This window comes from Hipposideros armiger, unplaced genomic scaffold (assembly GCF_001890085.2).
Source record: "Hipposideros armiger isolate ML-2016 unplaced genomic scaffold, ASM189008v1 scaffold_386, whole genome shotgun sequence".
NCBI classification, from domain to species: Eukaryota; Metazoa; Chordata; class Mammalia; order Chiroptera; family Hipposideridae; genus Hipposideros; species Hipposideros armiger.
Genome location: NW_017731736.1, coordinates 661,426 through 685,122, shown reverse-complemented (window position 1 = coordinate 685,122; position 23,697 = coordinate 661,426). Strand labels below are relative to the sequence as shown.

The 23,697-nt window shown below is 38.1% G+C and overlaps 1 protein-coding gene and 1 pseudogene across 1 annotated transcript in view; one reads left to right on the top strand and one right to left on the bottom strand.

Annotated features, from left to right (window-relative positions):
* LOC109393716 (RRP12-like protein) overlaps nt 1-23,697 on the top strand; it is a 71,563-nt gene that overhangs the window by 8,855 nt on the left and 39,011 nt on the right. Inside the window, 3 exon segments of the mRNA XM_019663208.1 lie at nt 4,229-4,252; nt 5,056-5,233; nt 10,796-10,858. Coding sequence (XP_019518753.1) covers nt 5,206-5,233; nt 10,796-10,858 — 91 coding nt within the window. The 5' untranslated portion in view covers nt 4,229-4,252; nt 5,056-5,205.
* LOC109393719 (40S ribosomal protein S10 pseudogene) lies at nt 9,242-9,750 on the bottom strand (annotated as a pseudogene).

The window sequence follows — 23,697 nt, the reverse complement described above, 5'->3', positions numbered from 1 at the left end:
TAAGGTTTTTTTTAATTAAAATTTATTGGGGTGACAATGGTCAACAAAACTACATAGCTTTAAAGTGTACAATTATATAATACATCATCTATATATTGCATTATGTGTTCACCAAAGTATGAACTTTTAAAAAATTAGATATAATAGGATATGTGTTAAGGTTGGGTACAAAATTAGTTAATAAAAATTGGTCCTGGACTTCTCAGAGTATATACTTTTAATTTCATTTCTTTTTTATCTTTTTCTACCCATCACATTCTATGTTAGGTAGACAAAGGGATTGCCAAAATAAGATATATATTCAACTCTTCATTATCCATGCTAATGAACAAGCTCCTTACTGTAACTATTTTCTTGTGTTTGTTTTTATACTTTTTATGAATCAAAAAGGATCAATGTTTTGGTTGAGAAAGTTTGGTTATAGACTATATAGGGGAAAACAGTAAATAAAAAATGAGCAATGCAGCAGATGGTTTTGCTATCTATTCTGCATAATGATGGCTAAGAATTTGAAAGCAAGATTTGCTATGGATCATACTTCTCTTATTTTTATCTCCTACTGCCCTCCCTTAGTTTCTGCCAACAAAAATAGATAATTAGCAGATTTTTGTATAGTAACAGATAAAAGAATTACTATCCTGCAAATATACCTAATGACTAAATATACATTATTTAGAAAAATCAGCACAAATATATTTATGTTTATCAAGTGTGAGTCTCAGGAAAACGCATGTTCAGATAAAATGTGTCTTCTTTTCCCCCCATTTATTTGGAAAACCTTGATAAGAAAAGATGAGATTCTCAAAACCATAAGAAAAAAAGGATGTATTCTCTATAGAAAAGATAGCATGAGAAAAGATTTGGATATGAGTACTATGGTCCCAGGAAGGGGTTCTGGAAGTTAATCACCACATTGTGGGGCCCTTAGACTACATCAAACTATCTTTGAACATACAATTAGCATATATTTATTCATTTATTATTTATTTAATTATCAGACATTACCCGAATACCCACTATGGGCCAGGATTTTTAGTTAGTTAGTTTGTTTGTTTTGCATTTAAGTTTACAAAGTTGAATAAATAATAAGACCCTACCCTCAAGTTGCTCACAGCTTACTTAGGGAGAGAGAAATATATTAATCTGTAAGTGTAATGGGTTGCTTAGAAATCTATACTAGATATGGAGGAAGTGGTAGAGTTGATCCCAGAAGGAAATTATCAATTCAAGCTGGTCAGAGTCTGTGTGAAACTAGCATGGGGTAGTAGAATCTAGGAAAGGTATAAAGAAGGTATCTTGCATGTCAAGTAAGGATTGGAATGATATTTTAAAAATTAATGGTTCATCATAAGAAAAAATAGATACATTGAGCATTATCCAAATTAAAAACTTGGGCTTCAGAGGACACCACCAAGAAAGTGAAAAGACAACCTACGGAATGGGAGAAAATTTTTGCAAATCATATGTTTGATAAGACACTTGTATCAAAAGTACATAAAACTCCTACAATTCAACAATAAAAAGATAAATAATCCAGTTTTAAAAATGGGTAAAGCATCTGAATAGATATTTCTCAAAAGAAAATATATAAATGGCTAGTAAGCACATAAAAAGATGCTTAATATCATTCAGCCATCAAGAAAATGCAAACCCAAACTACACTGAGATAATATTGAGTTGTCGGAAAAGTCATGACATAAATTTTTTTCTGTTTTTCATTGCAAAAATGCATCATGACTTTTCCGACAACCCAATACTTTGCACCTTCTAAATTGCCTATAATCAGAAGGACAGATAATAACAAGTGTTGGTTAGGAGTGGAGAAATTGGCATTATATTCACAAGTTCTACTCACACTCAAGGAGAGGGGATTATACAGTAAGTCCTCACTTAACGTCGTCTGTAAATTCTGTGACTTTAAGTGAAATAAGGTATTATGAAACCAAATTTTACCATAGGCTAATTGATATAGATAAGAGTTAAGTTCCTACAGCATCTCATCAGTATTATAATGAAACTACAGCGCTTTCATACCACCTGCTGTGCAGGTGCTGTGCAGGGCCTGTGCACCATGGGTGGGGACCTTGGGGACCACCTTAGACTCTGCCTACCACACAGAGTTTTCCTCTGCCCAATTCACTCTTTATCCTTTTGTTCTACTTACTGGGAGATTTCATCAACCTTATCTTCAAAATCTTGGATTGAGTGTTTTCAAAATTTTGGCAATCATATTTGACTTCTAAGAGTACTTTCATGACTTATGTATATTTAAAAAAATTTTTTTAATCTAAGATAGTTTTTTTGTAATAACCTCTCTTATCTCTCTGAGTTTAATTTACAGTTAAATTTGTTTTTTATTCTGTACCCTGCATTGACTATTTCCTCAGAATTTGTTTTTTCTCCTGTTTATATGTCTTAGCCTCTGAATTTCACTTTGAACATGTTCCTTAAATGGTGATTCTTGACTGTCTGCTCATATTGAAAAGTGGGTTACAGAGAAGATTGGAAGCTCCTCAGGCTTGTATGCTGGTTGGTTTTACTGTACAGTGATTGTACAGAAACACAGATATTCTATTAGGGGACTTGAAATGCCAACTCTTGTAGTTTCTCCAGAGATGAATTCCCTAACTTCTTTTTGGGATAACTGTCAGTATTCTCAGAGCTGAATGGAGGGAGGTATCCTCGGTTCCACAATGCAGTGTGCAGATTTTTATTTAATCCCTCATCTTTTTCTGTAGCTAAGACACACAGCTGTTTTAATGTCTCAAGTGAGTAAATCTGTCTTCAGCCAAGGAGTTCCCTGGTTGTACGGGTTGAGGAAGGACATTTTAAGCTCTAACTTTCTAATGAAAACTTTCAACTGATTTTTCTGTCTCAGCCACACAGAGGGACAAAAACAAGATTAGTGGGGCATAAAGCTTAGATAATTTAGGGGCTTCCCTTTAAGAAAAATAATACAAAATTAGTTCCTGGGCTCTGGTAGAGCCTGTGTAAAGGAGTAAAACTTGATTGATGTCACTTCTCGCTTTTGCTTTCATAGGTACAAGTGCCTTCACTTTCGCAGTGTTCTGGGTGGCGAATTGAATGATCTCTGGCAGCTACTTCAGTCTCTGCTCAGCCAAGCCAGTGTCACTTGTCCATCCTCTTTCTACCTTCAGTTATTTTGTTAACATCCCGTTATTGTCTATTATTTTTCTGTTGTTTTATTTTCTTGTGAGTGTTTAAGAGGGAACAAAGAACAATAAGAGTGTTTAATCTGTCAAGTTTAACCAGAGCTTCCACAAACTCATTTTAGAGTTGGAAGAAATCATCTAGTTCCGGGTTCCTAAAGTTGGATTTTAGGAGGTCTGTGAACCTTCTCCTCTCCAAAGTATATGCAAAATTTTGTATAGAAGTGTTTGTGGCTCTTTTTCTGTAGGGAAGACCTATAACTCTTATCAGATTCTCAAAGGTTAATATTCCTTGACATTCACAGTTGAGGAAAGTGCAGTTAAGAGAGATGAAGCTCAGACTTCTCCTTGATTCTGTGTGTCTGACAATAGAAAAGCCTTGATTCTTAGTAGAGAGGTCACCTCAGGGAAGAATTATTTAAGCTGTGAGCTTTCTGGCTCTGGCTTTTCTCAGCATACTCTAGTCCTCTCTGTTGGGTGTATAAATATGGGCATGTGCAGAATCTCTGCTTTTGCCTAACTGAAGGCCTTCTCTCTTGTTTAATGCTAGTTTTGTCTTCCATTGTGGGGAAGAGTCACCTTTCTTGAGAGAATGATGTCAATGTTTGTAAATACAGTAGGGGGGTCTCAACTTGCACCTTGCCTGTGTTTATCCCAGGGTTGGCCATTCTGGGATGTCTTTGTCTCAGGCTCCCCTAAATTTGCAAGACCCCCAGGAGTCTATCTACATAGCATCCTCAGCATCTTGCTGAGGAATAACTTTTTCTAAAGGAATACAGGCAGCCTAGGATTGGCAGGGAGGGGTAATTTGGGGCCTGTTGAAGCAATTTTCATTCAGCTCTTACTCTGTCCAGTTTCCACAAACCCCTGTCTATGTGCTAGGAAGGACCTGTGAGTAAAATCTCAAAGAGATATTTTTATGAAAATCTCTGGAACATTGGAAGAATACAGCATTGCTGTGTGGGGATCTATAAATAACTTAAGTCTGAACTCATGAAAAGTTATTCCCTACTTTAGTGCAATTGTGACGTACCATTGTTTTTTGTTTTTTTTTACAGCTTCAGGGTGCTTCTGTGGCAAAGGTAAGAGGCTCAGAGGACTTGGAAGTCATCTTAGGGAGTCAGGAAACAAGGAAAATAGTGCTTGTTGTTTGGTATCTGGAAGAACTGTAATCATTGCTTGCAAGATACCCCCTAGGGAGGGGAGGGTGCATTTGGGGTCTTGAAATTTCTAGGCATTCCAATTGCAAGCCTCTAATTTGGTTGAGCAGGGAAAACGTGGGGTACATATACAATGTGTAAGGGCTGCTATGAGTAGAGAATAGGCATGTCCTTTTGTGTTTTGAATTCAGGTATGCTATCTCATTAAAAATTCAGCAGTCAGAATGATCTCCAAGTATCATTGACCCTCAAGTCCTTTGAAGATGGGATTTGAATTTCACCAAAAGAAAGTGCTGTGATTTTCTTATGGATCATTTTCCACAGAGCCAGGCTGCCAACAACTTCCTCATATGTCACTATCTGGAGATAGACCCCTCTGTGGGTCTGTCTGAGTCTTCATTAAAATCAGTAAGAAGGTGTGAAGTGTACGGGCTGTTGGGCCATGTCCCCTACAATGCAGAAAAGCTGAGGAGCAGTTCTGCCTTTGTGCTGCCAGCAACAGCTCTCCCTGGGGGGATTAATATAGTGATTGGCCTGTGAAAGGGGCACTAACCTCCCCCATGGGAGAAGTCTGCTAATCCCTTAGTTTCTCTGATAACAGGTCTAGAAAGAATCTGTTGCGAAGGTAATTGTTACCTTGACAGCAACAGCGCAGCATGCGTGCGTCTCTCCTGGTCCCCATGTGATCCTTTGCTGTGACGTTTGTGTATTTGTACCTGTGCGAGATTCAGGAAGGCAGAGACAGCCCACGTGGATCCCTTATGCCCTGTTCAGGAGGCTGAGATGGGCCCCCGGGGGGGCAGTGTGCACTCTCCCTTTGCTGCACTCAGAAGTCAACTGATGGGACCAGAGTGGGAACTCGCAGGGAAGACAGCATGATTCCTGATATGGGCAAAGTGCTGGGTAAGTAAGGTTACCTGCACTTTCAACAAACCAATAGTCTAAAATGCTTCTCAACATCGGGCACATGTAAGAGGGTGTCTACCTTCCCTTTCCAACTAGCTGTGTGTGTTGCTGGAACAGATCTCAACATCTCATCTGAATTTTCTCAAGTGTTTCCACCGTCCCTGCCTTTCTCACTTTCATTATTTGTTCTTTCTCCTTGTGTTCAAACATTTTGTAAATTGAAGGTTGCTTTAGCTATGGGCTTCTAAGTGTTCAGGGATGAGTTGGGGACATTTCTAGATTTGAGGCCGATTTTGTGGTGACTGTTGCTCAGCTCCTCGTTTCACCTGGATTTATATACTTAGTCTTCCTGTTGTAGGCATGCCACCACCTCTCCTCTTATACGGTCAGGCTTCAGACTAGAATTCTAGCTATTACACAAAGTTCCTTATAAAACAGGCTCCAGTGTTATATGTTTCTCATTGTTTATAATTGAAGAGGTTGTCTTCATGACATATTCATAAGTGGATATATTTGATCATTTGCAGTTTCTTCCTCCCTCCTGTCCTGCTTCCTGTTCCTTCTTTTCCTAACAAAAATTATTATAGAAGATTCCTTATCTTAGGGGGATGCAAAAACATTGAGAAAAATGATCTAATTCAAACTTGTGTTTTATTTTATTACGTTTTTGGTGTTTTTCCTCCCTCTGAAGCACAAGTCTTTTGTAAACATGCTCTGTTTCACAGCAGCAAGTTATGGTGACCTGAGCATCTCAGCCTTTCCCACCCTGGGAGCACAAAAGCATTCACCTATCAGTTGCTCTGCACCCCACTCCCACCTACCCATTCTGGGCCCTGTGGAGCTCCCCTCCTCCATGGAGTTGTGGAAATTTCCCCACAAGATGATTTTAATTTATCCAGAGTCAGAGCTAGAGCTCACTACCCAGGCTTCCTAGACTGGGCTGCCACAGCTGCCAAAACTGGAATTTTGCTGTTGCTACTGCAGCCGAGCTGCAGATCCCAGGGAAAGGCTGGGCGCTGCTGCCCCGCCAGTGCCGGCATGTCACAATTCCGTCATCGCTGCCTTGGGGTGGCTCTCATCTTGGGCACCTCAGCCAATGGCGCTTGTGCCAAGTGAGAAGAAAAAGAATGCTTCCTTGTTCCACATTAATGTAAAGACAAAAGTTTCTAGAACAGTCTTAGTTATCCTTAAAGCACAATGAGTTAGATACAGTCCTTTCTTCTAGTTCAACTGCATTGCTTCTGCTGCAGCCAGAACTTCCACCTGGAACTCTGCTGTTGCAGGTGCGCTCGAGCCTGGTAAGCTGGGACTTGGCTGTCACTAACACCTTCTCATTTGGGATCCCTGCTAATATCTTGGCCAGTTCTGTTTTTGAGATTGAAAAATAGAATGTTTTGGGAATGGTGGGAAGGCTTGGGCCCCCAACTTTTGAAGTTGGGAGACAGACAGCTGTTAATTCATATGCACAGGGCTCAAGCATGCTACTGGAATGCTGGGGTCCCCTTGGGTTCTGCTACCAGCTGCTAAATTCAACTGCCCTCCAACCCTCAGGTCCTTTTGCTGAATTACTGCACCAGATACTTTGCTCCCTTTGGTAAATCTTCTATTGTCTCTCATTTTATTTGAGGTTCCCCCAATTAATCAGACATAGTAGTATGTGTGTGAAACCTAACTGGGGTCAAGATTTAATTATTTTCCCAGGAGGATCCACAGTCTCATCTCAGAGATTGTCTGTAGAAGGGTTGAAGGGTAGTGGGGTCCTCATTCTCCCTCACTTGGATGCATCTGAGCCCAGCTCCAGCCCAGCCAAAGCTCTGCATTTTCAGCCAGTTATAGTTCAGGTTTCAAATGTTTTATTTACCTGTAGCACCCCCATCCACAGGACACTTGTCATCTTCCTCTCTCCTCCCATGCCTTATCTAACCAGTGCTTGGGCATCTTCCCCTCCCTAACACACCTGCTCAGAACAGGCACCAAATTTCTCTATGTGTTTTGCGTTCGTCTATCTCTTTTCTATGGCCTTCTTTCTTTTTCCTCAGAAAGAGAGTATAAATTATATATAAATACATTCCTCACCTCACAACAATACATAATTATCTATTTGTCACAATTTTTTCCACCTCACTTGTTCAGTTCAAATGATCAACTATTTCAGACATTCAGGAATCTATAGAAACTAATATAAGAACTACCATATAGCCAGTGCCTACATTTAACAAATGTGAACATTTAGCCATCTTAGCTTCCGATATTTTGAAATAAATACAACATTACAGATACAGTCAAAGTTCTCTACTTAACTTCTCCCCAGACCGTAACTCCCTAAGGCCCCCAGAAGTAACCATTCCTGAAGTACATTTCTTTCCTTCCCATCAATGTTTTATGCATTTTGTTTATGTGTATGTATCCATATCTATACATAATATTTAATGGGTTTAAAGGTTAAATGTATGATCTTATTCAGTACATAACATATTCCAGCTTGGTAAAGGTGCTGTGACTGGGACAGCAAGAGCATGGAGCTCTTAGGTAAGAAAGCCCAAGCTTGCATTCTAACTTCACTCCTTTCTAGTCGTGTGAACTTGGCAGTTCTCTCTAACCCTCTAAAAACTCTCTAAATCTCAAATCATGGGTAGCTTATAAATTGGTTTGAGCATTAAATAAAATGATTCATGTAAGGCTTGTAGTGCAGTGTCTGTCACAGGTAAGCTGTTAATCTTGGTTATGAGTAATAGTCGTTACTTACTTGAATGCAGATACCTCTATTTTGGTAGTGGGGTCTATGTGGGGATCTATCTCTGCTTCTTGGCTGGAGCTGTGTGTGTCTGTGTGTGTGTGTGTGTGTTTGTGTGTGTGTGTGCGCGCGCTTGTGTGTGTGTGTGTACGTGTGTGTGTGTGTGTGTGTGCATTTATGTGTGTTCAAGGAGGGATGGAGAGGGAATTACTGTAAAACTTATCATCTCAGGCATATATGGAATATCTTCCCACTCCTTCTTCAAAGGCAAGATAGACTTTTTGATGTGTTGAGGATTCTATATTAATTCAGAGGAATTGTTCAATATCCTAACACCTTCTAAGGACATTATCAATAATGTGATATAAAGATTGTGTTGAAATATATTCTATAAAAGTAATTTCAATAATTCTAGTACATTAAATATAGTATAAGATGGTCCTTTATAGGTATGTTTTAACTTATCTGAGGACTCCAAGAACCTATTCAACTCTCTGTTAAACCCATCTCTAAATGAAAATTTTTATTAGAAAATAAATATGTATATATATATATACAGATAAAGGTAGTGATAGACCATCAGGTTTGGGGGGAAACTGTGGCTTGAGAGATTTTATTGACTCCTTTTTTATTCTTATAAAATATGACTTGTATTATTGCTCCTTGAAGGCATTATTCAGCCAAATACACACAGATGCTGTTGAAAGAGGCAAGGATTGTTCTTGGCTGGGGAAAATACTAAGGAAGGCTAAAGGTAGAATGGGAACCTCTTCAGAGTGGCTTTTTCTTCCCAAGTCTTAAATTAATAGGTGTTACTCAGAGATTGGTTATTTCAAATGGCTATTCTAAGTCAAAAGAGTGACTGTGATGCATGTAGCCAGAGACATGGAAGGAAATGGTGCCAAATAGGGGTGTTGAACACAAGGAAATTTTACATAGATGGCTGTTGACTGGGGAAATATTTTATCTATCTATCTATCTATCTATCTATCTATCTATCTATTTATTTATTTATTTTTTCTCTCTACAAGTTTATTCAACACCAAAATCACTGTCAGTTTGCTGAGATTATTTCCTCTTCAAAGTTGATTTTACTGTGGTTGCTGACCATCTCCACCAGTCGAGGGACTCCCCCCCCAACCAATCCAGTCTCGCTCCATTTATACTCTGACTTTAAAAACATTCCGGCTCAGGCTACATTATGCAAAAACAGGGCACACAGATTATTTTTTCTCCACAAGCTCATTCAACACCAAATAATCGCTCCAACTTTACTGAGGTGGTTGCCCACGTCCTCGACCAAATCCTCCTCTCAACTGGAATTCGGTTGCGGACCCAGCCCCGGCCTCGGCTTTCTTGTCGGTACCAGGAGGCACAGCGCTCCGTCCGCAGGTGTCCCTGTTAGCTTCCCCTCGTGTGAGTCTTGCAGGTCGCTCGCCCTCCAGACCTTTGGGCCTTGGCCTGCCGGTCTCAGGTCGGCTGCGGCGCAAAGTGGCAGGCACGATCTCGGGGGGGCAGGTGGAGATAATCACGGAGATACTGGATGCCCTCGTTGGTAAGGAACCAGTAGAAATGTCTCCAGGCAAACTGTTCCTTGACATAGCCTCGTGATTTGAGAGACTGCGTGGCTTTCATGACGTGAAGATTAGGCACATTCCTGTCTGCCAGCTCAGGGTGTTTAGGCATGTGAACATCCTTCTTGGCCACCATCACTCCCTCCTTAAAAAGGAGTTCGTAAATGGCAATCCGGTTCTTCTTGGGCATCAACATCGTTACGGCTTCTGCGTCCTGGGCCGGAGCTGGAAAGGCCCTGTGGAAATATTTTAAACAGTGATGCACTAATCCTGAGGATGAGCTGAGGAGGTGTGTTGGTTAAGCACCAAACTCTCACGTAGCCAGCCATGGGTCATGGCCTTCTCACAGTCAGTTTGAGTTCTTATTCTCTTGAATCTACAGGCATTCTGAAATTTTCATTTCTTTCACAGGGACAGGAAATAAAGAGATATGAGCTCTGGGAAATACTGCATATCTCTCTCAAGACCTGGCTCCTAATACTAGTTTTATACGTGTTTTCCAAAACTTCATGCATTATGCAAAGACGTTCCTCTCCCAAATACAATGATGTTTGTAATAACTAAGATACATGAAATTTTTTTACTGCATTTGAACAATAGCTATTACATCTTTAAGGACTACATATGGACTGTATGTAGAACTATTCAGTAAGGTAATATAAAGATGATTTTCAGTAAGGGATACATGATAATGTACACATATAAATGGGAACCAGCAGTCTGTTAAATAAGGATAATCTGAGCATAATTTCTATACCAAGACCCATTTTTGGTATGAGTTCTTAGAGAATTCGGATCCTTATGGTTGATGGATTTCAATAAATTTATATTTTTCTATACTTCAATAGGAATGTATTTTTTCTACATTTTCATATATGGACTGTTTCATTTTGACAAGAACTTTAAAATGAATATTTGCATTTATATATTTCAAATCCCAGTAAGAGATTAGGAGTAGGTAGCCTTATAGAAGTCCTTACAGAGATTTGCTGAGACAAATTTCTTATATTTTTTCTGGGAAAAATCATTGATTTTTATTATTTTTCTAGTTAATGAAAATGTGTACATCATTACCTCAGTGATAAGAATGCAGAAATCTAAAAAGGAATATGAAGGATAGAACCTGAAAGAGGGACAAGAAATGAAAAAATATTTTTATGTGGATTTAGGTATCATGAGGTATCATACTCTCAATAAAAAATGTTATATTGTTTGAGATTCATCAAGTAATTGTTATTTTTCTTCCTACAGATCACCATACCTGTTTCATAACCTCCCCTGGCCGTAAACCTGAGCACCGATGCTTGACCTATTGTAAGTCAGAAAGTCATGTATGAAAAAAACCAGCTTTGCATTTTAACCTCTTTCCTGTCTTTACTGGAGAGAGAGAGAGAGAGAGAGAGAGAGATGAGAAAGAAAAAGATTTGAATCATAAATGGTTAGAAACAAAAAAGCCTTTTTGTTTCTGTAAGCAAATGTCTGACCTTGTTCTGAATTGATGAACTGCATGGGTGCTAGCTTTACTAATTTAAACTCCCAGGGTTCCTCTTGTGATACTGGTGAGTGCTCAATAAATCATTGCTATTGTTGTTGATGAATATAGGTAACAAAAGAGTGTGGAGAAGCATTTCTCCCTTTCATGGCTTGATAATAAAAAAGTTTCCTTTTCAAACTGTTGTAGGGACACATCTATTTGTAGGTCTTATAACGGTGGGTCATTTATGCATCCTATTATAATTTGGTCTAGACACAATAGTTTTTAATCTTCACATGGAAACACATTGGAGAGAAGTAATGAGACACCATTTGGAATTGTTGGCAACTTTATATGTTTAAAAAAATGAAGTCACAAAGCAGGAGAACAAAAGACCTCATCCTGGCTGATTAGATGATTTAACCAGCAGTTGGTGTTGGCATCAAAATGTCAGCCAGACTGTTAAAAAAAAATCTAAGGGGCTGGTAACTCTGCCCTCTGTGGGGAAAAGATCTAAGAGGTGTACTTCGTTATACCTTTTGGTACACATATTTCCCTTATGAATTCCTAATTGGAAGAAAAATATGAGGACATGGCATTGCAAGAAAAGCCAACAGTGAGACACACAGTAATAAAGTGGAGGGATCTTTCTGCAACAGATTTTTATCCTTTGCAGTTTGGGAGGCAGTCAGAGTGTCAAGTCTCATATTATCACGGTGTCTGCTCCTGCCTACATCTAAGCATCCTTGGCTCACATATTGATGTTCAGAGGGAAAGATCCCAGGGAAAATGGATTGGAAAAGTACTCACATTTATTGTAAAGCCTCTGCAGTGTGGAGTGGCATGTACAATATCTTTCTCCAAACACTAAGCAGTGTGTGTCTATTTTTGGCATCCCGTTTATAAATGGGGCTCATGGTTATTGTGATACACAAAAAGTGCTTTCAAGATTTACATTCAGCTGTACAACTTTATAATATTCTACGCTGCAGTATTTTTATAGAGGATGCTAATTTGTTAGTGAGGTTTATTAGCTATGGGAGTCTAAGCCCTTAGCACGTGTAAGGATATATGGTCAGGGGAAGCTCTAAGAGTGTTTTCTGACAAATCCCCATATGTTAATAAGGAGTATTAACCACACACACTGAGGTTAATGAAGTTCTCTATTCTGTTTTTTTTTAAATTAATCTTTTTGCACTTTTTGGATTATAAGAAGCTGGGTATTTTGTGCACATGTCCAGCTCATGCTCATGTGATAGTCTTCATTCTCCCAGGATAAGATTCCTTTCTTTTCTTGCAGTCTTCAGTGATGTCCCCCAAAGCCAAATTCTCCATTTTCCAGGTTAAATTGGTTGACTTCTGTTTTATAGATACCCTACCAGTTTCAATGGATAGGCTAAAGTTAAGCAATTAATTTTTTTTTTAACCTGTGGAATCAGACTTGTTTCAAATTGTTGACCAGTAAAACCATATGTGTTTATTTCAAACACTTTATATAATATGAGATTCCTGTTTGATCAGCATAATCTTTTTTGAAGAGTGTTATGAACTTAACTATATTAAGTCGGGGTTGCCAACATCACAATGAGCTTTTGGGATCTGGCAAATTTGAATCTCTACCCTACTGCTTTGTGAAGCCATTATGTACTACTCTTTAGTGAGATGCAATAGCCAGCAAACAGCAAGTAAAACCCTACATCCTGGAATAGATCAATGGGCAGAGGATTTGATCACAGAGAAGCAGAAATGAGCTTCAGGAGGGATGCTAAAGGCCAGATGGCTCTGCAGAGGTCTGCCAAGATTTCAGTGGCCCTAGGACAGCCAAGCCAATGAATGGCTTATGCTCAGTCTATTATATAGATGGCTCAAGGGCAAGGAGTCCTGGTTATTTAGCAAAAAAAGGTGGGATTTTTTATTTAACTGCTTCCTAATAGTGGCTGGACTTTGTGACCTTTGCATCTGCTGTCTTTTGCTCATTTGTTCAATTGCTCATTGACTGCACAGGTTCTGTGTTGAGGGCATTTAATTCTCACTGACTGCCCTCATCTCCTTACATAATTACTTACTGAGTGGCTGATATACCCTGGGCACTGTGTTAGAGGCTGGACATATAATTGTGAACAAGATGGACATGGCTTCTGCCTTCATGGAGTTTGTGGTTTAGTGAGGAAGATAAAGAAATCCAACAGCTAATTATAATAATGCATAATGAGGGATATGAAAGAGAAGGTACAGAGTGCAATAGGTGCACAGAGTAGGAGAACCTAAGGTAATCTAGAGGTCAGAGAAGGTCTCCCTGGAAGGCATATATAGGCTGAGACCTGAAGGATAAGTAGGAATTTGCTAGTAAAAGTAAGGAAAAGTGCCAGATAGAAAGGACAGTGTGTATGAAGTTGTGAAATAGAGAGATATTTTGGCATAGTTGAGCAACTTCAGCATAGAGGGAAGAATAAAATGTAGGGCCTGGAGGGTTTCTGTTTCTTTTTCTCTGCTCCTATACCCTATGGTATGAGGTGGGTATGAGAGAGGTGGGGAGAAGGTTTTGATGGGAACAGTGATTTAAATTTTGGCAGGAGAAAATACTTCATTGGAAGTGGGAAGTAGGTCTCCAGAAATGCATCATGGGAATAGGAATTGACTGACCCACAAAGGCAGAGAATTAGGTTTGATTAGGGTTAAATTATCCATATAGTGTGGCTGCTAATGTGGCTGGAGGGTAAAGTGAAGAAGAAACAGCTGAGAATCCATAGAATATAGCAATAACTGAGATAATTTGAATAGTATGTGTAGAGAATGAAGATCTAGAAAGAACCTTGAAGGACATTAAAATTTAGTTGACAGAGGAAAAGCTGCAAAGAAGATTGGGAAGGAGAGGCCAAAAGGAGAGCAGGAAAACTAGCAAATTGTTGTTTGTCACAGAAGTGACAGTAAGAGAGTCCTTTTAGGGTTGGGACTCACCTCAAGATACAAAATTTAAAGGGGTGCCAAAAAACCCCAGTAATTAAGATCAATAATATTTTAATGTAATATTAAAAAAACAACAACCTAAGTCAATGCAAAAGATCCATATGACAAAACATCGAATTTTTAAATAGAGACAAGATCAGAATTATTACATTTTCCTTTTGCTTCAGGTATCAAAAAGGCTCAGGACACTATTAGATTTAGAAATCTTTTATATTTAGAAATGTGATATTTTGTTCATATAAGAAAGATGGAGTGATAAACTGTGTTATATGTGGCTGAGAAGTCAGTCAAGAAACGGGTTGAAATTAGTCCATTGGATTTAGGGACAAGCTATTGTATCGGATCTTCTCTCTACCTTGCTTTAATAAACCATAATTGAGGTTATCTTACTGTCTCCACAAACATAATCACTACCTCCTAAAAAGCCAAATCCTTTTCTGAATTAGAGATTGTATAAACACAAATATACTTTTTTCTTTAAAAGTTTTTTATTCTGGTAAAATACATGTAGCATAAAAATTGCCATCTTAACTATTTTTAAGTATACAGTTCAATGATATTAAGTACTTTATGTTGTTGTGCAAACATCATCATTGTCCATATCCGGAACTCTCTTTGTCTTGCAAAACTGAAACTCTATACCCATTAAAAAACTTTTTTGATTTAAACTCTATTTTGTTTGATATTAGTATAGCCTTTCCTCTTTTTGGTTACCATTTGCATGGACTATCTTTTTGTTATCCTCTCACTTTCCCCCTATTAGTGTCTTTGGATCTGAAGTGAGTCTCTTGTAGACAGCATATAATTGGATCATTTCCCCCCATCCTGCCATTCTCTGTCTTTTGATTGGAGAATTTAATCCATTTACATTTAAAGTAATAACTGATAAGGAGGGACTTCTATCTTTTTGCTATTTATTTTCTATATACCTTATAGTTTTATTTTTATCTCTCATTTCCTGTGCTTACAGCTGAAATTGACTGAAATTAACCACAATTTGCTGTCCAAGTTTTCCCTTGGAAGTTGCAAGCCTTCAGTAGACTCCACACATCCAAAATATTAATAGTTACATCAGACAGATTCTGCCAGTGTAATTGTTATCTGGGTTGGGACACAGATTCTTGGTGCTTCTTATTCCACCATTTTTTCCAGGATCCTCTCTCTCCAAGCATACGTTTTTAACTTCATGGTATCTTTCATATTGACTTTAAAGTGAAGTGAAATAATTCCTTAATTTTATGAATTTATCTTTGTTTTGGCATGCTCATTTTACTTTAATTTTTAGAGATTTTTATTAAAAATATAGTTAGCATACAATATTATATATGGGTGTACACAATAGTTTTTCAATATTGATATACCTAAATAAATGATCACCTTGATAAGTCCAGCAACAATCTGACACTATACTACACTATCACAATATTATTGGCTCTATTTCCCATGCTGTACATTATATCCCCAGGACTTATTTGTTTTACACCTGGAAATTTGGGCTACTTATTGCCCTTCCTCTTCCCCCCTTTTTAATATTTCAGTTACAGCTGACACTCAATATTATTTTATATTAATTTCAGGTGTACAGCATATGGTTAGACATTTGTATAATTTAAGAAGTGATTCCCCCTGACTAGTCTAGTACACACCTGGCACTATACATAATTATTACCATTTTATTGACTATATTCCCTATGCTTTACTTTACATCCCCATGACTATTTTGTAATTACCAATTTACACTTTAATTCCTTCATCTTTTCCACACTGCTCTCCAACCCTTCTCCCAACTATCACCCTGATAAATCTAGTACCCATCTGACACCATACACAGTTATTACAATATTATTGACTATAATCCTTATGCTATACCTTACATCTCCATGACTACTGTGTAACAACCAATTTGTACTCCTTAATCCCTTCCCCTTTTTCAACCGTCCCCTTAACTCCCCTCCATGAAACCATCAAAATGTTCTCTGTATCTAAGTCTGTTTCTGTTTTGTTGTTTATTTTGTTCTTTAGATTCCACATATAAGTGAAATTGCATTGCATCTGTCATTCACTGTCTGACATACTCCACTCAGCACAATACCATCCAGGTCCATCCATGCCCCGCACATGGCAAGAACCCATTCCCTTCCATCACTGAGCAATATTCCATGGTACATATATACCACCTCCTCTTTATCCATTCATCCATTGATAGACACCCAGGTTGCCGCCACATCTTGGCCATTGTAAACAATGCTGCAATGAACGTATGGATGCACATGTCCCCTTGAAGTAGCATTTTGGGTTTCTTTGAATAAATACCAGGAAGTGGGATTACTGGGCCCTTCTTTGTCTCTTGTTATAGCCTTTGTTTTAAAGTCTATTTTGTCTGGTATAAGTATTGCTACCCCAGGTTGTTTGTCTATTTGTTTCCATTTTCATGAAATAACTTTTTCCATCCCTTTACTTTAAGTCTGTGTGTGTCTCTCAATCTGAAGTGAGTCTCTTGTAGGCAGCATATGTAAGGGTTTTGTTTTCTTACCCACTCAGTCACCCTCTCTTTTTGATTGGAGAACTTAATCACTTACATTGAAAGCAATTATAGACAGATAGGTAGTTATCGCCATTTATTATTCATTTTTTTAATCTTTTTTTTTTTCATCTTAAAGAAGTCCCTCTAACATTCCTTGTAATACTGGTTTGGTGGCAATAAACTCCTTTAACTTTTTCTTGTCTGGGAAGCTCTTTATCTGTCCTTTGATTTTAAATGATAGCCTTGCTGGGTAGAGTACTCTTATTTGTAGGTCCTTGTTTTTCATCACTTTGAATATTTCCTGTGAATTTCTTCTGGCCTGCAAAGTTTCTTTTGAGAAATCAGCTGACAGTCTTTTGGGAGCTCCCTTAAAGGTAACTAATTGCTTTTCCCTTGCTGCTTTTAAGATTCTGTCTTTAACCTTCACCATTTTAATTATAATGTGTCTTGGTGTGGGCCTGATTGGGTTCATTTTGTTTGGGACTCTCTGCACTTTCTGGGCTTGTATGTTTATATCCTTCACCAGGTCAGGAAATTTTTCAGTCATTATTTCTTTAAATAGGTTTTCAATTTCTTGCTGTCTCTCTTTTCCTTTTGGTACCCCTATAATGGAAATGTTACACTTGGTGTTGTCTGAGGGGTCTTTTAAAGTATCCTCATTTTGGGGGATTCTTTTTTCTTTTTGCTGTTCCAATTGGGTGTTTTCTGCTACCTTGTCTTCCAAATCACTGATTTGATCCTCTGCTTCATCTAGTCTGCTGGTGATTCCTTCTAGTGTATTCTTTATTTCAGTTATTGTAGTCTTCATTTCTGACTGGTTCTTTTTTATGGCTTCTATGTCCTTTTTTTATGCTTGCTTTCTCTTTGTTGAAGTTCTCAATAAGTTCCTTGAGCATCCTTATAACTATTGTCTGAACTCTGTATCTGGTAGGCTGCTTGCCTCCATTTTGTTTAGTTCTTTTTCTGGAGTTTTCTTCTGTTCTTTCATTTGGGATGTATTTCTTTGTTTCCTCATTCTGGGTGCCTCTCTGTGTTTGTTACTATGTATTAGGTAGGTCTGCTATGTATTCCAGTCTTTCTGGGTGGCCTTATGTAGTAGGTATCCTGTGGGGCCAAGTGAAACAGTCACCCTGGTCACCTGCTCTGGGTGCTCTAGGAGTGCTCCTTGTGTGAGTTGTATGTGCCCTTCTGTTATAGTTGACCTTTGATTGCTCTTGGCATGTCAGTGGGTGGTATTGACCCTCAGGCTGACTGGCTATGAGGTTTGGCCATGTCCACAGCTTATGGGCTGCTGTGAGGGGGGCTTACCCCATGGAGCAGGATTTGCCCCAGTAGGCCCAAGTGCCTGCTAAGAACAACCTTTGGCTCTGCCGTTTGTGGGGCTAATTGGGTGGTGCTCTGCTATGGTCTGAAACCAACTTGCAAGTATGTTGGTTCTCGGGCTTCTTGGGAGGGGTTCTGATTCATGCTCAAGTCAGCCACTGCCCATGACTGGCCAGGGAGTACCTGGTAGGAGCTACAAAGCGATCTCTGGTTGGTCGCTGCCTGTGATGTACCTGGAGGCACATGGGAGAGGCCACGCTGTGAGCTAAGGACGGCTGCTACCAGTACCCAGTCTGGGGTAGCTCCAAGGTGTGCTGCCACCTACCAGCTCCTGTAAGGTTCAGCCACTAATAAAGCCTCCTGTGGTAAGCAAGTTGGGTGAGGCAGGGTCTCAGTGAGTCAGCAGGATGGAGCAGTGGAGCTAATCAGTAAGCTAATCAGATTCAGATTTGGTCTGTGGGGCGGGCTCAACACAGGAGAGAAGGCGTCTGCCTGCCAGCTGCACAAGAGGAGGAACTCAGGGAAAATGGGGGCTGTTCCTCCAGTCCTCACCCCGAAGTGCCACAACTCAGTCTCTCCCTGTATGTCTCCAACGCCCTCAGAGTCACTGTCCTTCTGTGGAGCCCAGGGTGAGTGCCTGCGCGGGCTGTTAAAGAGTACCTCTGGGTTTTCTGCAGTCTTCCGTCCCACCTGGATGGTCAGAATCCCCAGTTTTTCACAGCCAGATATTGTGGAAGCTCCTCTTCCCAGCACCAGTACTCTGGGCTGTGGAGCCTGGTGTGGGGGGCTGGGGTCCCTCACTCTTTCATGGGGAATCTCTGTGATTGAGATATCTCTCCTGATTTTTAAGTGCCACACATGGGTGTGGGACCAGCGGTTTTATATCTCCACTTCTACCAGTCTGAACGTGGTTTCTTTATATCCTTAGTTATAAAACTTCTGCTTAGCTAGACTTTAGATGGTTCTCCAGGCTGATGGTTCTATAATTTAGTTGTAATTTTGATGTGTTCAGGGGATGAGGCAAGCACAGTGTTTATCTATTATAAATTCATCTTTATAAGCTCTCTGGAAGGATCCATGGAGCAGGCGTATCTGAGGGTCAGAAATATCTGGGGGACCAGATAAATAGGTACATTTGCTAAGCATATCCATGCTTACCTCTGAAAGAAGTCAATTGCTATTTTGTTTTTAGGTTTTTGTGGTTATTTGGGAGGCACTAGATTTTTAAAAAATAACTTGCTTCTTAATGTGCTCTTTAGTTTGAAGTGCTGTGTGTAAATCAGTGCGATTTACAATACAATACAACCCTTTTCTAATAAAGATGTTTATTTACATCCCTTCTCAAGTGCTCTGTTGCTTTTTATTTAGACTATACCTTAGGTCCTTTCACTCTCAGATGCTATTTTTTGTTCCAATTATGGTTGGGATACCTGAGACAATTAGAAGTCACTTGTCACATCCCAGCCCCCTGTCCAAAATTTGAAGAGGTCCAGCTTCACCTCTCAGTATGCCAAAAGCTTAATTATATTTAAAAAGTAAAAAATTTTCAGTTATAGCTCATGAACTCAACCTCTGGCTTTAGGATGACCAACCAACATGGTTTGGCTATAACTGTCCAGCTTTTAGCACTAAAAGTCCTGTGTCCTGGTAAACCCCTCAGTACTTAGTGAACCCAGACAATTGGTCACCCTACTTGGCCTAGTAATATTTCCTGAATTTCTTTATTAAAGCCACTTAACTCTTTTTTTCAGGCCTAAGAGTAACAGGTGACTCTGCTAATTTTACATGTTCATGTTCTTGTTAAATCTCTGAGGATTTGTTCAATGATTGTGATCATTCATGGACTGCTGGTACGTTAGAGTGAGAAGGGAGTTAAGGGATCCTGCAGTACAACCGTCTTATTTTACAAATGAAGAAAATCTCAATTGCATTGGAAAGTTTTGACTATCTTCATTCTACTCTTGCTGTTATGGTACCAGATTTCTGCAATGTCTTCAAACATCTCCTTTCCCACTAATTAAAAACAGATGATTATGTTGGAACATCAGCTACAGTAACAGGAAAAAGTAGCATTTGGTTAGTTTTAAATTGTCCTATAATCTTTTTCTAATGCCTCTATTTGCGTCATAGGCATTTTAACTTCCCGGTGTCTAAAGTTCAATGTCTCTCATGGATTACTCATATTATCTGAGTGTGAAAATAAGTATGGTCAGGTTAATTAGCATCAATTTTAATAAGATCCCAAAGTAATTTTATACAATGCTTCCTGGGAGGAAAGAAATTAAGCTTGATAACTGAGATGATAGGATCTAAACTAGAAGCAATGCAAGGGGCATGAAAAAGAAAACAAGCACAAAAAAGGGAGAAAGAAATTGTGTGTACTGTGTATGATAGATGGACAAGGTTTTCTTTTCAAAATCACACAATGGGCCTTTGTTATTTTGCCTCCAAAGGAAGTTAGAGTCCAGTGGTTTTTCAAAAAGCAGGCTGATCTTGCTGGCTTGTTGAAAATTCAAATACCTGGCTCCCATCCTTGGTCATTGTGATTTGGTAGCTCTGGAGTGAAACCTGGGTATCTCTATTTTTAATAAACATCAAAAGTGATTCAAATACAACTGGTCAATGGAGTAATGTTTGGGAACCACTGAGCTAGGCTATTTGAAGAAGGTTTTCTATTTTTCACTTTGGGTGAAATATTTAATGATGATTTCTCAAACTTTTTTGAAATGGCAGGTATCATTATGTATCATTACGCTTCCTTCAAAGAGAGGGAAATTGAGGAAGTTTGAGTCGCATTTTAATGTAACTTTAACATGACTTCATATACTCTTCAGAACCCTGAAGAGTATATGAAGGTCCTGAAATAGGACCTGCTATAAAGAGTGAGGGTAAATTCCTCCATAGGACATGTGGGACTGTGCAAGGCAATTTGTACAGTCTATGCTTCGCCATAATGAAGAGCTGGAATAAGGGTAGTCCCTAGAAACTACAGGAGACCAGCATTTTCCAACCCTAGTCTGACTTGTGTTATAGAGATTGTCCAAACTTAATTGAGTGAAGAGGAAATGACTAAAGTTTCTCTTGTTCACTATCCATGATAGAAGTATCTCTTATTAAATATATGTTTATGTGGTCATGTACAAATACCCACATCCCTGAAAAGTCCTCTGGGAAATTTAACACAAGGCCCCAAGTGTTTAATTAGCAGAGTAGATTCCCCAGCCGTGTCACTGAATGGTATAGCAAAAGATGTTCTTGGCAATTAATTGGATGATCTGTAAAACTGGAAACCTGACCACTTGTGGTCATTCACGATCCCAGAGCACTTTCCTTATGGCAGGTGGAGTCCTAGAATAATTCCCTGATAATTAAATTAGATTCTTCCCAGCTTCCCTTTATATTTTCAGCTGGACTCTGTTCCCTTTCTATCCTTAATTGAAGTGAACTTTTACATTAAAAGAGAGCCACTGGGTTCCATAGTTGGCTAAAGTATAGTAACAATGTCTCCTAAATTATGGAGTGAGATTCACTGGGTTAGTGGTCAACTGGCATACTTTGTACAAAAGGGAAATTGTTGGATTTCTCTGAAGAGATATGGTACCACTTCTGAAAAACTAAGCCTGTTAAACATTTCAGTATATAATTAAAAGTGCATGTCCAATTAGCTTTTATAAGTCATTTTTTTGCCTCTTCCTTTTATGAATGATATCTTTGTATAAACAAAGTAATTAATAGGCATACTTTATTAGCACACTGAATCTATGTGTTTAATTTTAAAAAACACCAAAATATAAAAAGGCTGATCTCAGTCATTAGGACAGAGGTAGAGATAAGAATCGTGAGACATACTGGAAACCAATTTGATAACTTGAAATTTGTTGATGCAGAATTTTACCTCATGTTTCTTCATTACAAGCAATTAGTTTGCTGCTTCTGATCTACTTCATTTTTCCAAGATGCGAAGGATTGGAGGGCAGTATGCTTTCTCTTAACAGTTATATTTTTTTATTACTACAAATTTTTTATTATTACGAATGTTTTTTCAAGCAAATAAAAATTCAGTGAACTGTGTATCTATTGAAAATAGAGTGCTGTTATGTAAGGTAAGAAACTCCTGTAAGTTATTATTTGTCTCTTTCTGGGAATTAAAATTCTCTCTGAAATATTTCTAAATATATGAATGAAATATTAATTTTTAATTGTGTGTAATAACTTACTATTTGAAAGCTATTTAACTCTGTTAATAGACCAAAAAGCCTTTTATCTGGTATGAAGATTAACTCATGCATATTTAGGAAAATGAAATACTCTCCCCCGTTTATATGGTTTGTCAACTTTTGTGACTGAGTTAGAGATTGTTTTTGTCTACTTTCGTTATTATTTTTAAACTAATTTTCTGTTTTAAATGACATACCTGGCTCATAATTTCCTACCTTTAATGCAAAATGAGTCAACAGGCGCGCGCACACACACACACACACACACACACACACACACACACACACAAACACAAACACACACATGAGAATTTTGTAACCATTTTCTGTGCATCTCTTCCGTAACTCACAATAAATATTGCTTTACTTCAATCAGATAAAAAAGAAAAACAAAACACAGAAATTAGAAGGTAGACTATCAGCTGGTTTTCATTGTAAGAAAGCTGGTTTTATTACTTACATTGATGCGAGGAAGAATTTTTTGAAGGTGCATTAAGGGTGCTTGTAAAAAATTTTAAGTATAAATATATTTCTGTAATGAAAAAGTAACGTCAACAACATAGATCATTGTAAAATGTAGTAACATATTTAGGAAGTGTAAGTTTTGAGTGTTTATTACCTTTGTGTTAAATACAATTTATTTAACCATAAGTTTGTGTAACTTAATTTTTAATAATGACTTTGTTAAACAATTGGCTTGCAAAATTCCTAAAACAATTGGCTTTTGCAATCTGGCACAAGTAGGTTCCAACATACCACCAGATATGGTGCTATTGGGTGGATTGGGAAGTTTTCCAAAATAGATATAAATTTATCTGTTCATAAAATAGATAAATCTCCATTTCTCATAACATAAAACAAAAATACAATGACCAAAGATGTTAAATGAAAAAAATCATTTTTCTAAAGAATTTTATATAATCACTAAATTATATATAATTATAGGGAGAAGGATTGGGAGGCTAAGTGGTTGTAGGACAGGACAAAGCTTTTATTAGAAGCCTTTCAGTTAATATTTAACCCTGAGTATGTACAAATTTGAAAACAAATTAATAAAAGTAAAATAACTAAATGTAAAAAATGGTACATCATAGAGAATGTAGTCAATAATGTTGCAACAACTATGTATAGTGCCAAGTGGGTACTGGACTAATTGGGGGGGATCACTGCATAAATTACATACATGTCTAACAACTATGCTGCACATCTGAAACTAATATAAAATAATATTGAATGTCAACTGTAACTATAAATAAATAATTTTTAAAAATAAATGTAAAAATATGGTTTAATAATACAGACATTTTGAAATAGTGTGAGATTGTATTCTTCCTCATCTGTCCTGTCTTATTCATGCTGTGGTCTATCAACAAGGAAAATGGTCTAGTTCAATGTTCCAGGCTCTTTTGCATCAAATTATTCTAAGGATCTAAAATTTGATATAACTTTTTAATATTTCTCACTGAGCTTGTTTTTGCTGGTGTTTAAAATTTTGCTAATTTTTCATTGAAAGTGTTAATTGGGAAAAATTTGAGATGGTTTCCCTTGGATTGTCTAATTTACTGCTTTCTTCTGGCAGTCACTATACTCTTACAGTTTTAGGCCATTTTTGGCTCACTAGGATTTTAATTAGGCAGCTGAATCCCAT